Below are 16342 nucleotides of genomic sequence, written 5' to 3' on the forward strand. Positions count from 1 at the left end.
AAGGCTGCCTAATGAAGTAATTCTTTAACCTATATAGGAATCAATCATGTCAATCGATTGATTGTTGCGGAGTCTGATAACAATGCAGCTGGGCGACCTTCTAGCGCGCTATGCACTTGTTAAGGAACGCGAGGGCGAGAAGCGCTGGTTTGTGTGGACCATTCACCACACTTTGTACGATGGCTGGTCTCTGCCACGCATCCTAAATGCGGTTGGGAGGGCGTACCGAGAGAATGCAGTCGAGAAGCCCACTGGATTCAACGCCTTCATCCAGCATCTTGGCCAGCAAAATCAGGAGGCGATCACGAAGTACTGGCAAGCCACGCTTGCCGACTGCAAAGGGACTGTATTCCCACCGCTATCGTCATCAGTACAGCAGCCTGTTGCGGATGCAATGCTAGAATACCAGTGCCCGCCACTCCCTAAGACGATATCCAACACAACTATGTCGACGCTAATCCGCGCTGCGTGGGCTATTGTCACTGGGAACTATACTAACTCAGATGATGTTGTCTTCGGGGTAACAGTAATAGGCCGGAACGCACCAGTCCCTGGAATTGAGGCTATGCTAGGACCTACTATTGCGACAGTACCAGTGCGTGTGCGTTTTCAGAAGGAACTAACTGTGCGAGCTCTTCTTGATACAGTGCAGCAGCAAGCGACCGAGATGATTCCATATGAGCAAACAGGACTGCAGCGGATCGCCAAGATGGGAGTTGATGCACAGCACGCCTGCAGCTTTCAGACGCTAGTAGTAGTGCAGCCAGCTAATAGCCATCTGGAGATGAATAAAGAGCTAGGGAAATGGCATAGTCGTTCAGAGCTACAGGACTTTACGACGTATGCGTTAACGGTGCAGTGCACACTAGCGGTAGAAGGAGTTCAGATCACAGCTAGTTTCGACTCAAGAGCGATAGAGCGATGGCAGGTAGAGAAGATAATAGGCCAGTTCAGCTTCGTCATGAAACAGATGGCGGAAGCTGACGTTAGAACAACAATTGCCGACATCAATATACTTAGCTCCAAAGACAGACAACAGCTATGGGGATAGAACGCCAAGGTCCCAGCAGTGGTGGTGCGGTGTGTGCACGACCTGTTTATGGAGCAGGCAATGGCACGGCCCACTGCGCCCGCTATCTGCGCGTGGGATGGCGAGATGACGTACGGCGAGCTGGACGCGCTGTCCTCTAGGATAGCCGGCCATCTAGTTGAACTGGGAGTCAAGCCAGAAGTTATTGTCCCCCTCTGCTTTGAAAAGTCGATGTGGACAGTGGTAGCAATGCTCGCTGTGCTTAAGGCTGGCGGGGCGTTCGCACCTCTCGACCCAGAGCATCCAGCAAGTCGGCACGAGGAGATCTTTCGGCAGACCAAGGCAAGGGTAGTGCTGGCCTCAGAGCGGCACACGTCTCTCTGCAAAAGAGACGGTCGCGCCGTTGTAACAGTCAATAAAGCATCGGCTTATCAGCTGCTCAGCGAGGCCAGCGAGCGGAGAGTGCACCCGAATGCACAGTCCGCAACAATCAATTAAGTGGGTCCTAGAAGGTTCAGATTGGATTGATTGATTACCGCTTTAAGCCTAGTAGTTACCTATAGGAGTTTAAGCCCTACCTAGATAGGTAAGTGGGTCTAGGAGAGTGACCGGATTGAATTGATTGTTGCGGAGTCTAGTGTTGAGTCTCACAGACTCACTCTGTTGTGGTGGGTGCTATTGCTCACCGGGCAGTGCCTGCCACACCAGCATATCATGTGACTCCCAAGCACCTTCTACCCTGGACTGAACTCAGATATTCTGTGGCGGTTATGAGGATAAGCGGATCACGTGTATCACGTGTGTCACGTGATGGTGATACGTCATGGTGATACGTCATGTAAACAGACCCTGCTGCTGCCTTCGTAGAAAAGCGAGCAGACAGAACACGAGAAGACAGCAGATACACAATATACTGCTTACTGCCTCGCGCCGTTACACTTTGATTGATTGCATTCACTGCAACATATTCTCAACAGAAATGACTTATTACGTTGCTTTTAGCGGGAAATTGCTAAGGCGGACTTTGACGAAGGCCGGTAAAGCCGAATGCTAATTCTAGGTATCGGCATCGGTATCGGTGTCGGTGTCGGTGTCGGTGTCGGTGTCGGTGTCGGTGTTGGTGTTGGTATCAACGTCAATCTCTGCCTCGTCTTGCCGGCCCCTCCGCAAGGGGAACAAGGTCTCTAGTCAACGCAATGCAGTGTTTCGAAAAGCAAGCGTAGAAGCCGGCTAGGTACCTACGACTACCTCACAGCTTTGGCGATGCGCTAGCCTCCCCCCCCCTGGCGAGCCGCTTGTGGTTTCCTGTAAACGTCCCGCTGGCCATGGCGGCACAAGTGCTCACGTCCAGCGCCAGAGCGAAAGCGGCTGTCAGCCCAGCGAGGCGTCGCTTCATCCCGGGCCCGTGGCATTTCAGCAGCTCGAGCGACGCCTTCTGCGCCGCGTAGCCGGTTCCGCCGCCAACAACACCGACAGGCAGAGACAGGAAGAACAGCGACAGCTTGAGGCTCTTTGTCTCTCTGTTGTACTCCATGGTCAGGTGGCTCCAGGAGGCCTCTGCCACGCTCACGGCGTCCTGCCCACATGTAATGAACATGGCAGCGACGACGTTGCTTCCAAACTGCCCGTTGCGCACTTGGCCCTCCCTCATCGACAACCAAACTGTGTAGAGGCGTTCGCTGCTGCATCCGAGGACCTCTTCACACACAACGTTCGAGAGCCCGCCCCAGGCCAGCACCTGCACCCCGCGCGGCTCTTTCACATTGCCCCACGAGGCTTTCTTGTCCGACGCCATGTCGCCTTCGATGACAAAGTCGCCCACTCCCATCTGCGTCGCCGCATCCGTCTCGAAAAACCGATCGCCCGTAGAAGTAGTCGAACTTGACGTGGACAGTCGAGCCGATAACATGTGGCGTGAGCCTTTGGAGGCGCGCGAAGCGACTCCTGCTTTCGGGGGCTTGCAGGATACGGTCGATGGATCGCTTCCGTGTCGCTGCTGTGGTGGCCCTGGGCATCGACATACGTTCTGAGCAATCACTTCGAGATTGTCTACGATTGGGAGCTTAGGACCTGGTGGCGCTCATCGCCTCTGTCTCTAGCAACGCACCGGATGATCAATACACGCACCAACCGACTCGCAAAGCACCGTATATCGCCTACAAGCGACGTAGGCAGAGCGTTGAACACGACGTTCGACTTCCGGCAATTCCTGCGGCTACCGCCGCGCGAAGTCAGGGACAACATGTACGACTACACACTTCTGGATGAACGGCAAGGAACCAGCCATAGCCGCATCTACACGAAAAGCCTACTTCTGAGGCGACTGTACAGCAAGAGAGGCTGGCCATAGTACCGCAATATCTCTCTGCCCGCGTTAGGCCCGCTGCCCATGCTTCACACGCCGAGCATACTCCGAGTCTGCAGGCAAGTTCAGGCAGAAGCTTTGGATACTCTGCACAGAACCAAGATCCTCGTGATAACGGTTACTTCTGTCGAGGGTGATTTCAGTGACCTTGTCCAGAAATGGTCGCTGGACATGCTCCATTTCCGTCGCATCAGAGTTGATCTTATAATGACCGACATTACCGCTGCGGCGGTTCGCATGTGCCTCTGTCGCGTTGCAAGCCTGCTCAAGAAGCGTGTGCTATCGCTGCAGACCCTTGAGGTTAGGATCGGGTACTCGCACATGAACGCGTCTGCTGCCGTTCGTGACCATGGCTTCGCGCTTCTGTTCAGGCGAAAGGATATTGCAGAAAGCATGTGCGAGCTTGCTCCTTTGTTGCGAAGGCAGCAACGCAGGGAGAGGAGAGGGTACAAACCGCTACAGGTCTGGTGGGGAGTTAGCGAGGTTCAGAAGAAGGCTGGAGACTACAGTTGCGCATGCACGTATCTGCGTGTCAGTTACCTGCAGCGGATTTGGGGCCAGGTGTGCCCGAAATGCGGGACAGATGATGGCAGTGCAGTTCCAGTTTCAGCAGATGAAGACTGCCGACATCTCGGCTTTAAACTTCACCAGTGCTGGTAGCTCTAGTCAACTTAATTAGACATCAACTTGTGTTACTCGGCTAGTCGTCTGAATTCTATTGCTTTAATTGCGCGTGTTTGCTATTTACAGGTAACAATAACGTGAGCCACATGGGAGTTGGTCACATAAGCGAGTGAGTTTTAGCTATCAATAATAAGTAGTTATTAAGATATAAAGGTGTAGATTATTGGTTTTTCTTAGTAAAAAGAGGTAACTAACTCACTTATTTCACTGACTCGCATGTGGCTCACGTTAGCTTAAGTAGAAACAGCAAATTCTTTATATATGACTACCTCTTGACACTTTTAAAAATATAGAATGAATTCATTGTTTCCCAATTTGTCTATAGAATCCAACGTCTTTACGCCTCAAAAATTACAGGAAGATCTCGCTTTGCTGTACTGCTCTTCTCGCTATCGCATGGGATGCTGCTAGGAACATTGGTTGGGATTACGACGTAATCGTGGTACCAGTACACTTGGCCTTGTGGCTTAGGCGTCAAATTCGGCGGCTCGTTCTCGCCTTCCGTAGTCTTGAGCACGGTGTAACGAGTTTTGTACCTAAGACCTATTAGCAAAGAGTATTCCTATCGAAACAGGCGATAAGAAAGCTGTTCAGTATTGAATGTAGGAAGAAGACATTGTGCGGGAATGGTGTAGGGAAACTCACTGAATTTGCGAACAATTTCCTCCTACGAAAGTATTTTCGATTCGGCCTTCAGAGTCATATACCGTAGCCGTGGCATTGTTATCAAAAATTGAAACAATAGTAGGGTAATGCTGCGTAAGTTAGAATTTTTGACTAGTTTCCACATGATGGACAGACTTACAATTAACTTCTTGCTGCCGTCGGTGGGCAAAAATCCGTTCTTGCATTTTGTGATTGCTGCGGCTCCTACACAGTGGATGGTTAGGGTGGTCTGCATGCCATCTTTGGTGAAGTAATCTGTGTATTCAGTCGTTGCAGCTGGATCTTCGGCAGCCGTTACGAGTCTGAGGGTTTGTCAGTCATCTCCTACGATCTTATGTGAGTACTGTGTTGACTAACGCTTTGAGGAATGGCTCGAATTCGGCCTGAACTCCTTTTTGAGGAGAGTAACCACTAAAGTCTATCGCAAGTACACCAGAAAGCAACGCCACATAGGCAATGACGGTAGAGGTGGTCTTCATAGTGAAAAAGAGAAGAGTGGGTGTAGATGTAAAAATAGAGTGTATAAATCTTAGTGGAGAGGTGGAAATAGATTGACTGGATTGACTAATGAAAGTAAGAGGCTTAGAGGATGAGATGATTTACTAAACGTACAGAAGGTGCGGCATTTGTACGGAAGCGATACGAGAATAGGGGGATTGGCATAACCGTGGTTGATCGCTCTTAACTAAGCTTAAAACGGCTACGGAATATCCCTTAATGCAAGAGGTACTGACGAGTTGTAAATGATGCGCTGTATGGGTTCTTTAGTTGGTTATTTCTATAATAGGGTTTGAAACGGAACACTTTGGTAGGGTTAGCCTGTCTAACGCTCAGCACGGCCCGATTTTGCATTTTCATGTTACTCGTCAGCAGAACGCATTACACATTATTTGTCACCTTAACAATTGTGAAACCCAATTATCAGTTAGGCGCAATTCAGTCAATTTACTCTCTTGATATATTTCTAAGCGTTGTTGTTCATTACATGATTAAAATCCCGTGAATGCAAACCGCTTACAGCTAACTATCCGATTTTAATTAGCGCTAGATGTCTCTAGACGTTCCCGTTCCCTGCCGCAATTATCCTTCTTTCGGTCCGTCTCCGATGGCTCTCCGGAGCATGGGGATGTGGTGGCAGGTGCATAGCGCTAGAACGGACGAATTTGAGCATGAACAATTTTTAAGGATCTGTGTTAGTTTCGAAACGATCCCCTAAATAGGCTTGGAAACAGGGTAATGGGTTATTTAAAGGCAAGCAGGGCATTAGCAGCTACAAATACTAGTAGTAGCTCGATCTGTTGAAAGAAGCCGAGTTTAGTCTTTTTTATAGATAATAAGGGTAGAGGAATAGCTATGTCTGTTTGGCCGTATTTGTACGGAGTGTTAGATAATTAAGCTAGTACTGTGCCTGTGCGCGTACACTGGTAAATGGGTTAGGGTTAGGTGTAATATTGTAATCTTTTAGTTATTTTAAAATAAAGTAGCTTAAAGTATTACTTGTATCTGTTGAGAATATCTGGGTTCAGTCCAGGGTAGAAGGTGCTTGAGAGTCACATGATATGCTGGTGTGGCAGGCACTGCCCGGTGGGCAATAGCACCCACCACAACAGCCTAAGTCTGTGACACTGGACAACACGACAGTCAATACAATACGTTGCAACCACCCTGCCTTGTCCCTCTCACTTGGTAACCTGTGGTAGTCATATTACTGGAGGGACCTCGTTCCAATAATTATAATATAAAAATAAAGTGCTAGGTTTACGAGATTTAATTGTATTGATTATATTATTAACAGGGCTTATAGTAGTTAAGAAGTTTAGTGTGAAAAACGGTGGGTTGCATATGCGTCTGATGTTGGGGTGGCTCGTTGGCCGATGTGGCTCGTCGGGCCGGCGAACACGTTAGGGCCGTCTTTTGCGCGGCCATCTTTCGGAGGACAACACGAATCGCTACAAAGGGCGGTGTAACTTCATGCCAACAAAGCAAAGCATCGACATTTTTGACGGAAATTGTCTCATAGCATAGAGTTTCTTTAAATGAGATCTTTAGAGCCGTGAGTTTTTCATGCGGGTTTTAGTGATCTTGGCGTCGGCGTCTCTAAATCCATGCTAATAAGTAGTTCGTCCGTAGACAAAACCTGGTAGGTACCGTAACTATGAGACATCTTGGCAAGGGGTCTTGATTTAAATGTGTGACGGACTTTTTCCTTCTATCGCTTCATGCTCATATATATATCGTCTTGCGGTCAACGAATCCTGTACATCATTAGTTGTCTTTGGCTACCTTTCCATTCTCGTCTAAAAGCTTATTACTACACTTGTTTTACTACCTTCCTTCGTTAAATCGACAACGCTATACAATATCAAAATGCATAGTTCTATGGCTTCGTTCACATTGCTTTTTGCATTAGTTCCTGTAACTTTTGCGGTTAGCATGACTCATTACAAAGCCGGAAGTGGTGTGGATGCTGCATTTAAATACTTTGTTGAAGAGTGTGTACCAAATGATAAATATCTTGCTTGACGCAAATATTGACACGACTAGATACTACAAGACATCTGAAGACAAGGCCGCTGCAGACACATTTACAAATTTCTGGACTACCGATGGCACATTGCGTATTGCAGGAAACAGCTATCAGGGCTATACGAAGATGCTGGCCGTGAAGCAAAACCTTCTTCCAAAAGATGGGAACAAGGCCTGGTGGGTACGTAAAGTTGATTTCTTTCAATGCTGCTGCAATATGTTGAAGCGATTTCTAACACCTTTCTCTAGCACCTTATCAACGGAACTTCGGTCCGAGACGAAACGGCAGATAACAAAACTATTGTTGCAGATATCGTAATTCAGACAACCTACACGCCGGGTAACTGTTCACAAGCGTAGTAAGTATTTGTCTCACATCTTGAATTCTAATTCTGATACCAGAACTAACCGTTGTGGCAGTGGTCAAGCTGCATTTACAGTTCTGAAGGATACATCTGGGAAGGCAAGACTTAAAGCCCATTCTCAAAGCCTGTATTTGTATGACTTGGTTGTTTCTACGACTGCATCCCCAACTGATATCGAATGCACTACTTAGAATTTTCAAGGTATTTTGGTTGTTTGTAGCTTGGCCTTTCAGTTGGATTCAGTTCTAGTCATTTTAGTTAAATTTAGCTCTTGTTGGTAGGCCTTGTACGATCGTACGGGTGAATAACAACAACGAGGTTCTTCTGGTAACTAGTATTGGTATTGATTATCTACGAACATAGGTTCTACGAAGGTACACCTAAGCTCAGCGCAAGTTGTGCCGAAGTCGGGCCGAAGTGTTGAGCAGCCGACGTCCTTACCGATACTCACGATCCGACAGCTCTATTTATTTAGCTCCTGCGCAGAGAATTGAATAGATAACTAAAACCATATCAGTCGTTCCTGGAAGACCTTTCCCTCCTTTGCTTATCCGTAAAAGAGCAAAGGCTTTAGGATCCCCTAGCCTCGCCTAAATTTGTATGGGAGAGGCGGATTGCGTTACTAGCACAGGCTTTCCAGTGAATAACGGGTCACGTAGTGTCGTCACCAGTTCGAACACCACTCGCTAGTCCCTGACCGCTACCCCCGTGACCCATTATTAGCTGGAAGTCTATGGTAATATCAGTATTGATATTTCTATGTTGCCTGGAATTTTATGCCGCCGAACGTGGACTGGGGATAGCGTTGGTTGTTGACTAAAGGATCAGGCAGAAGCTACTCATGCGCCCGAGTAGTCCAAGAGTCATGTTCTTTGCCACCTATCTTTGATTTGCTGGATTGACAGCTCTTTGTTCGATCTGAAATCTAATTGGCGAAGAGATGACAGAAGCAAGACGTGACCTTCGGACTAGGAGATCTAACTACCGGGGCGTGTAGGCATCATCAAAACGTTCGTATCTCCCTGATGATTGCTCTCAGGCACAAATTACGCGTTGTTCCGACCATTCAGTAGCCAACGAGAATACAGCATCATGTTGTCACAACTCAGCAGAGATGTCAACAAGCAAGTCAAGCTGGCTTGATTCTTATCGATTGCAGATCACAGACAATATAGAGGCTCGTGCACAGTGGCACGTCCCAGAGAATGGTCTGTGATCTGCAATCGATAAGAATCAAGCCAGCTTGACTTGCTTGTTGACATCTCTGGTTGTTATAGCCAGACTCCGCAACAATCAATCGGATCGGCATGATTGATTCCTATCTAGGTTAAAGGCTGCCTAATAAAGTAACTCTTTAACCTATATAGGAATCAATCATGTCGATCGATTGATTGTTGCGGAGTCTGGTTATAGCTAATGACAGAAATACGCGCTCGGGCAGTCTGCTCCCATCCGTTGTTTTCTCCCTTCAAATAGAAGTCAAGGAACTTTTTGAAGTCGGCGACCGAGTGTTTCTGATACAGATCATGCCACTCCTGTGTAGAATGTAATCGTAGCCTAAAGCTATATCAGTGTTTGTACTTGACTAAGAGGACTACACAGCCGCTACTGCATACCATTTCTTGTCGTGCGGAATATCCTCAAACCCTCGGAGAGACCCAACTGTGTGTAGGCCAGTCGAAATGCTGGCTAGAACATAAGCAGGGCATCGAATGGAACTTATGTCTGCACGCTTGTCCTGCCAGTACTCATTCATGACAGGATATTTTTGCAACATAGCGATGACGTCTTCACGCTGTTGGCTTCCTAATGTCTATTCAGCATTGTTTTGAGTGAGGTACAAAGTTTGCAGACTGCTTACCATAAAGAAAAGGAGAGATGAAACCAAAGAATCCATGCGATGGAACACCACCTCGACACAGGGTTTCTCGATAGGCATCACTGCAACCTTCGAGAGGCATTATACACGTTAGGTGAGCTGGTCGCTCAGCTGCAATGAACCACTGCGTCATTGCAAGCCAAGAGTTACCAGCTAACGCGACTTTGCCAGTGCACCACGGGAGCTGAGATATGTGCTCAATAGCATCGTGGCCATCACGACCTTCCGCTGTCCCTAAGAACCTAGAAAATCAACGCGAGCGTGAAAATTGGGATAATAAACCCTACCTAGAGTCACCCTGGGAGCCTATTCCGAAATTAGCGTATGTACCAGCTTGCAGACATGCAACAGTTCACGGACCAAAAACGCCCCTTGCATCGACATTGACTACTGCGTAGCCATGTGCTACCCACTCGGCAGGATCGAAAGCCTCGAAGCTTTGAAAGCCAGACACTGCGCTTCGCGGTATTCCAGCTCGACCCGGGATAAGGTCAAGGTCGAAGAGCCCTTTTCGTATGTAAGCTGAGGTCCATAACATTAGACTCCGCAACAATCAATTCAATCCGGTCACTCTCCTAGACCCACTTACCTATCTAGGTAGGGCTTAAACTCCTATAGGTAACTACTAGGCTTAAAGCGGTAATCAATCAATCCAATCTGAACCTTCTAGGACCCACTTAATTGATTGTTGCGGACTGTGCATAACATGGATGCGTCTTAGGGCTCAACAAACTAGGGAATCACATGAGCGAGAAGGAGGCCATATCCTCATAAGCATTGAAAGGTTTTACGCGCGGAGAAGGGCTATGGTCAACTAACCTGTGCCGGATTTTCCATATGGCGAATAATGCACGATGGCGGGTACCAGAGACATATCGGCCGGGCGGAATACATCTGCGCGTATAACGACTCCATCGCGTAAGGGGATTGGGATATCCTGTTCAAACACGGCTTCCGTTTCCCATGCTCTGCAGCCAGGGTCTTTTTTGTAACCAACCGGGAGCACAACCGTACGTGGGTTTAGGCCCCCGTATCGAGCTTTAGGGTCATCCGGCGGAGTCGCATCAGTATGTAGAACAAGAGTGCTTCCGATTCGGTACATGCTTGAGTCCACTGCAACAATTCAAATGGAAAATAAAAACTGTTCAAGAATGGCCGAGTTGCCGATGTAGATAATTTGTGAAACAACACTATCAAGATGATATATATGCTGAGCAGATCCATATGCGGGGTTTGATCGATGGTGGATGTGACTCCCGCCTTGGGGTGCTCTCGGACTCAACACCGGTATCCAAGATGCCAATAACCTTGTTTGGAAACTAGCCTTGATGCTTCAGGACAAGCTTGGGAAAAGCGACTTTCTCGACACCTACGATGAAGAACGTCGCCCAATTGGAGAAAGAGTAGCGCAATCGAGCCTGGTCAATATGCAGAGTCACAATATGATTATGGACAAGGCTTTGGGGATCGGCAGAGACACTTCAGTCGCCGAGAATAAAAGTGCGATTCAAGCACTGGTCGACGAAAGTCATTCATGTCATTCTCAAGTGCATGCAGATGTGCAGAGAGCACAATCAGTCCTCGATAGCGAGTTCAAGGCACTGGGGACAGAGATTGGCTGGTTTTACCCAACTGCTGATATCAATAATGAGGGTCGGGATAACTTTCACGATGGCCAACTAGACAGTGATGGAAAGCTGAACACTACGGAATACCACCCTTCAACAATACCTGGGCATCACTTTCCCCACATGTGGTTTAGGAAAGAAGGTCATGTTGTTGTCTCGTCCCGTGATCTTCTGTGCTTGGACCGGTTCGTTCTCTTTACGGCAGACCTTACTGCCTGGAGCCGAGTTGAACATGAATTGATTCACGTTGTTCCTATTGATGGTAAAAAGCTGGAAGATATTGATGGAAAATGGGGTCAGCTTTCAGGAGTGGAAGGCAAAGGGGCTGTCCTAGTAAGGCCAGACGGTATTGTGGCATGGAGAAGCAAATCCGCTGAAGATAACAATGTAAATAGATTGTATGCAGTCCTTGCGAAGATACTTCGACAATAGTTCAAGTAATCGAAAATTAAATTATTAAATTAGATTTATTACTTAGGGCAGTCTCTCTTAGATTCCTTACTTAGGCCCTTATTTATCTTCTATTCCTATCTTCTACTCCCCTAGTCTAACTTGTATTGAAAGGAGTGTTGTCCGGACTCTATAGTTTCAATCTTAGAGCCGGCCAACACCACCTCAGCTGTGGCACAAGGCGGAATCACAATCTCAAGCCTCACCATGCCTGTCTCCCTATTCAGGCTCCAGGAACTCTTCGCGAAGCCCAATGGCGTCTTCAAAGAAGCCTCAGCATGAGTTAATCCGCCTCCGATCAAAGGCTCCACCCTGATCTTCCTGTACCCCGGCTCGACTGCCTTCATACCGGCAACCCTCTCATGCAACCATTGTGCCACACTGCCGAATGCATAGTGGTTGTGCGACATCTTCGCATTGCCTTTGCCGTCGTAACCTTCCCAGGTCTCCCACAGAGTCGTTGCGCCCTTTGACACAGGATAGAGCCACGATGGCACCGTGTCTTGCATCAGGAGGCGGTACGCGATGTCTGACCTGCCGTGTTCTGCAAGTGTAGGGAGCAGCAGTCCGGTGCTCATGAAGCCTGTTTGCAGATGGTAGCCGGCTTGCGTTATCAGCTCTACGAGGCGCTCCAAAGCTGCTGGCTTTTGCTCTGGCTCGACGAGATTGAAGGCGAGGGCGCGGACGTAATCGTCTTGGAAGTCTCCTGCAATGCGGGAACCGCCTCGTCGGACGAACGCAGAGCGCCACGCTTCGGATGTTTTCTGCGAGAGTGCGAGATAGTGGTCTGCATCGTCCTGTTTGCCAAGGATCTTAGCGATGTTGGATAGCAGACGCGATGAGTTGGCCAAGTAAGCGGTAGAAACAGCGGCGCTCGGGAACAGAACCTCCTTGACCAGTGTGAGAAACCCGCTTCCAGCCCGAAGCCATTCACCATAGCTGAAACCGGTATCCACGATGTAGTGCTCAAGGTCACCACATCCAGCACCGAATTTGTTGAAAAGCCATCTTCCCCAGCTCATCTTGTCCCGTGCTCGACCTGCCAAGCTATTCACCCATCTCTTCATACTATCGTACTGTCGCGAGAGGACTACTTCATCATTGTAGTACATGTACAGAGTCCAAGGTACCATTGTAGAAGCATCGCCCCATCCAGTTGATCCCGAAGTTATCCTCATCATCTTCGACATGAGCGACACCTGGCCATTACTAAACTCTGATTCACCGCTGGGGATGTATGGGTTGATGGTGCCGTCGGCATTTTGCTCCGCAGCGACGCAACGCAAGAATCGACGCAGGAAATTCTGACTGTCGAATAGCAAGGTAGCAGTAGGAGAAAATACTTGAATATCTCCTGTCCAACCCATTCGCTCTCGAGTTGGACAGTCGGTTGGTATGTCGGTAAAATTGCTGCGTGCACCCCAAACAATGTTCTGATAGAGTTTGTTAAGGCGGGCGTCCGAGCAGGTGAAGGATCCGGTGTTTGGGAAGTTGGAAGCCAGGACGATTCCTTGGATGTCAGAGGGACTGAGATCGTAATCCAAGCCTTGAACTTCTGCGTATCGAAATCCATGGATGGTGAACCATGGCTGAAACTCAGCTGCATCGTCTCCAAGAGTTACGACGTCCCGTTGTACGATGTGCGGAAGGACGGGAAGCTTCAGATAATCAATGTTAAGCTCTCCATTGCTGGACAAGACCTCGCTATATGTCATGGTGACTTTGGAGCCTGCCCGGCCGCGGAGCTTGATTGCCATGATTCCGGCAAAGTTTTGACCGAAGTCGACTATTTGCACTCCTGAAGGTGCACGAAGGACATCCTTGGGTGACAAGCGCATCACCTCTTCAACGCGTTCGACTTCTTCTGCGATGAGTTTCTTGGTCAAAACTGTGACTTTCTCGGCAAGGTTAGAAGACAGAGTATCACACTTCCCCAGCCATTCGACAGAGATTCGAAAGTCGGTATGTTCACCCCATACGGGGTCTGATCGAACAATGGGACCCTTCACAGACCTCCATGTCTCGTCTGTACAGAATGTGACAGTGCTTCCATCATCTGTGTTCACCTCGAGCTGTACAAGTGCAGAAAGCCGATCTCCGTATCGACAGCGTCCTTCAGTAGCGCCTATCTGTCCTTTGAACCGCCCATCTGCAACAACGACACTAATCACGTTCTCGCCAGTCTTCAAATAATCAGCAATATCATAAGTCTGGTATTCAGTGAACTGATCGAAAGGCGTCCAGCGTGGCACCAACGCCGTACCAGTGACATTGTGTTCATTGACGAAAAGCTTGTACCATCCACAAGCTGTCGCGTAAGCTCGTACACGTACTGGCGTTTGCGCAAGCTGCAAGTTACGGGAGAGATATATGACTCTGTCATCTTTCGCTGAAATCTCAGTCGTTTTCATCGCAGGAGCACCAATCCAGGACGCTTTCCAGTCCGATGGCTGCAGCAGCCCTGTTTCGAACCATGCTTGCTCGGCCGTATCCCAAGTGTCGTCACTGGTCTCTTCGAATTGGTCCCATACGCGGAGGCGCCAATAGTACCGAGTGCGACTTTTCACACTGTCTCCCGCATAGATGGCGGTAAGTGACGGTTTTTTGCTTGTAGCTATCTTCCCGCTGTCCCAAACGATAGCTTCAGATTCGAAAGATAAAGATGTGGAAACTTGAAGTTCGTAGAAGGACTGAGTGATGTTGCAAACATCTTCCTTTGCTGTTAGTTGCCAGCTGAATTCCACAGGGAACGCATCGATCCCAAGCGGACGTAAAAGTCTATTGGTGCGCAAACAGCACGGTCGTGCAGTCATCGAGAAGAGAGGCGGTGAGGGGAGACTATGTGTGCGGATTGACGAAACATATGTTCATCAACCTCAATTCAAGAGTGAAGTTCTCGTCTTTGTACCGAGCTTGCCGGTATGATGTGGTTTTTGACGTTGCCGCGATGGCCTTGGCACAATGGCTTGGCCGGTCCAAACGCGTAAAACGGATAAATAAGCTCCGACCCGGAAATTTCTCGCACCTCTTCCAATTGCGCCACGGACTAAGCTAGCTGACCGGGATGTTGATCACCCGGGGATATTGATCACTCACAAATTCCAGCATTCCCACACAAAACACGTGTTTATTCTCTCAACGTAGTTACAATTGCCACTCTTGTCAGATAGCAGGCGTGTCGAGCCGAAAGTGCCGACACCGCTAGCTAATAACGGGTTAGCGTCTTAGCAGAACAAAACTCTCAGCGCGCACCTTAGAACAGAGACAAGAACAAATAAATCATAAACATCCATCACTTTTGTGCAATATCTTATCTGATCTGACAATTAAGAGTCTCACTGCCTCTATAAAGAGCAACGAACACGCAATAATGACGATAAACCAGAACCAGAGGGACGCGACAGTTATCCTAACCGACTCGAGCAAATGGATCCCCTGGTACCGCCAAATCAAGATGCAATGCGAAGCCCTAGAGATCTGGGACATTGTAGATCCAGCGGGCAACACACAGCCTCGTACAAAGCCGACCGAACCTCTCCTCCACTCGTATCCGACTATGAACCAGCCGCTGCTCTGAGAAATACATCATCAGCTCCATCCTCCTCTACACGAACCGCGAGAGCCAATGCCCGAGCGCCTACACAAGATACAGTTGACATAGTCAACCCTGCTGTTCAAACTCCAGCCATACCAGCTCGATACTCAGAACTCTCAGCGGAGGGGAAGGAGGCATACGATGGGGACTCAAGGGAATTCAAGATGGTTTTTGAATCATACAAAATACGCGAACGAAACTATCGAGACGAACGCACAAACATTGCGGCAATGATCAGACACCTGAATGCAACAGTTAGCCCACACCTCCAAGTGAGCTGCTTTGAGGAACATGGAACTCTCCGCACCTGGATCACAAACCTCCAGGTAGCAGTTGGAGTAGACCTCGACGATGAGATCAGAAGGGTACGAGAGAGGTACCACGATTCCTTGAGACCTATGAGAAGCCCGCAAAATTGGGAATCATGGCTCAGCGAATACGACCAAGCTGCAACTCGCGCCGAAGCCCTAAAGATAGGGGACGTGATACAAAGCAAGCTGGTTGTGGACGACTTCCTAAAAGCAGTCTCTAAGATTGCCCCAGCATGGATGGCAACATTCACTGGAGCGGGAAGCGACCGGAACAATATAGAAAGAAGGCAGATGATGAAACTCTTCCGCGAACATATGAGCCTAGCTCACCCAACACGAGGCAAATCAAGAAGTGCCTTTATGACGGGTGAAGCAGCCTACGCGGCGAGCGGTGAATCCGACTCGAACACACAGGGGGACGCCTCAAGTGTGCAAATTAGAGCGCCATCTACCAACCCTAGCCAGGGAAACCAAAGGCAAACAAACAAACGCAAAATGAATGCACCTGGCAACAAGTCCAAGCAATTCCAGAAAAGGAATACAGCAGAAGCTGGCGATATATGTCCTGCTTGTGAACAACGCCATGACATCAGTAGCTGCTACTATGTCAACCCAACTTTGGAGACCCCAGATTGGTTCAAACCGAACAAACACATCACAAAGCTGGTACAGTACAAACTTCAGCATGATGCAGACTTACAAAGAATAATACAGGAAACAAACCTGGAAACGAAGCGACCACGCCTAACTACGGCATCACGATCGATTACACCCTACATCAAGACATCACAAACACCGGACTCAGTCACTGATTGACTAGATGGACGCGAGATCTCGAGGCTG

General features: G+C 48.5%; 10 protein-coding genes across 10 annotated transcripts; 7 read left to right on the forward strand and 3 right to left on the reverse strand.

Moving 5' to 3' along the window:
- Nucleotides 1-82: 82 nt before the first annotated feature.
- PtrM4_074330 (uncharacterized protein) lies at nt 83-1051 on the forward strand (the record flags this gene model as incomplete). Its single annotated transcript, XM_066106130.1, has 1 exon — nt 83-1051. The coding sequence occupies one exon, from the start codon at nt 83-85 to the stop codon at nt 1049-1051; it is 969 nt and encodes a 322-aa protein (XP_065963068.1).
- A 60-nt stretch (nt 1052-1111) lies between these two features.
- Nucleotides 1112-1528, forward strand: PtrM4_074340 (uncharacterized protein; the record flags this gene model as incomplete). The annotated part of the gene is made up of 1 exon (XM_066106131.1): nt 1112-1528. One exon carries the CDS (start codon nt 1112-1114, stop codon nt 1526-1528), a length of 417 nt encoding a protein of 138 aa, XP_065963069.1.
- Nucleotides 1529-2355: 827 nt separating this feature from the next.
- PtrM4_074350 (uncharacterized protein) lies at nt 2356-2478 on the forward strand (the record flags this gene model as incomplete). Its single annotated transcript, XM_066106132.1, has 1 exon — nt 2356-2478. The coding sequence occupies one exon, from the start codon at nt 2356-2358 to the stop codon at nt 2476-2478; it is 123 nt and encodes a 40-aa protein (XP_065963070.1).
- Nucleotides 2479-2823: 345 nt separating this feature from the next.
- Nucleotides 2824-4055, forward strand: PtrM4_074360 (uncharacterized protein; the record flags this gene model as incomplete). Its single annotated transcript, XM_066106133.1, has 3 exons — nt 2824-2944; nt 2995-3274; nt 3455-4055. 3 exons carry the CDS (start codon nt 2824-2826, stop codon nt 4053-4055), a joined length of 1002 nt encoding a protein of 333 aa, XP_065963071.1.
- Nucleotides 4056-4416: 361 nt separating this feature from the next.
- Nucleotides 4417-5224, reverse strand: PtrM4_074370 (uncharacterized protein; the record flags this gene model as incomplete). The annotated part of the gene is made up of 4 exons (XM_066106134.1): nt 4417-4615; nt 4725-4834; nt 4885-5047; nt 5103-5224. The coding sequence occupies 4 exons, from the start codon at nt 5222-5224 to the stop codon at nt 4417-4419; spliced, it is 594 nt and encodes a 197-aa protein (XP_065963072.1).
- A 1954-nt stretch (nt 5225-7178) lies between these two features.
- On the forward strand, nt 7179-7827 carry PtrM4_074380 (uncharacterized protein; the record flags this gene model as incomplete). Its single annotated transcript, XM_001940428.2, has 4 exons — nt 7179-7237; nt 7290-7452; nt 7521-7630; nt 7692-7827. 4 exons carry the CDS (start codon nt 7179-7181, stop codon nt 7825-7827), a joined length of 468 nt encoding a protein of 155 aa, XP_001940463.1.
- A 1179-nt stretch (nt 7828-9006) lies between these two features.
- On the reverse strand, nt 9007-9392 carry PtrM4_074390 (uncharacterized protein; the record flags this gene model as incomplete). Its single annotated transcript, XM_066106135.1, has 2 exons — nt 9007-9193; nt 9253-9392. The coding sequence occupies 2 exons, from the start codon at nt 9390-9392 to the stop codon at nt 9007-9009; spliced, it is 327 nt and encodes a 108-aa protein (XP_065963073.1).
- A 1451-nt stretch (nt 9393-10843) lies between these two features.
- PtrM4_074400 (uncharacterized protein) lies at nt 10844-11575 on the forward strand (the record flags this gene model as incomplete). The annotated part of the gene is made up of 1 exon (XM_066106136.1): nt 10844-11575. One exon carries the CDS (start codon nt 10844-10846, stop codon nt 11573-11575), a length of 732 nt encoding a protein of 243 aa, XP_065963074.1.
- A 110-nt stretch (nt 11576-11685) lies between these two features.
- On the reverse strand, nt 11686-14406 carry PtrM4_074410 (alpha-L-rhamnosidase A; the record flags this gene model as incomplete). Its single annotated transcript, XM_001940447.1, has 1 exon — nt 11686-14406. The coding sequence occupies one exon, from the start codon at nt 14404-14406 to the stop codon at nt 11686-11688; it is 2721 nt and encodes a 906-aa protein (XP_001940482.1).
- A 557-nt stretch (nt 14407-14963) lies between these two features.
- Nucleotides 14964-16315, forward strand: PtrM4_074420 (uncharacterized protein; the record flags this gene model as incomplete). The annotated part of the gene is made up of 2 exons (XM_066106137.1): nt 14964-15108; nt 15159-16315. The coding sequence occupies 2 exons, from the start codon at nt 14964-14966 to the stop codon at nt 16313-16315; spliced, it is 1302 nt and encodes a 433-aa protein (XP_065963075.1).
- Nucleotides 16316-16342: the final 27 nt, after the last annotated feature.

This window comes from Pyrenophora tritici-repentis, chromosome 3 (genome assembly GCF_003171515.1).
Source record: "Pyrenophora tritici-repentis strain M4 chromosome 3, whole genome shotgun sequence".
Lineage (NCBI taxonomy): Eukaryota > Fungi > Ascomycota > Dothideomycetes > Pleosporales > Pleosporaceae > Pyrenophora > Pyrenophora tritici-repentis.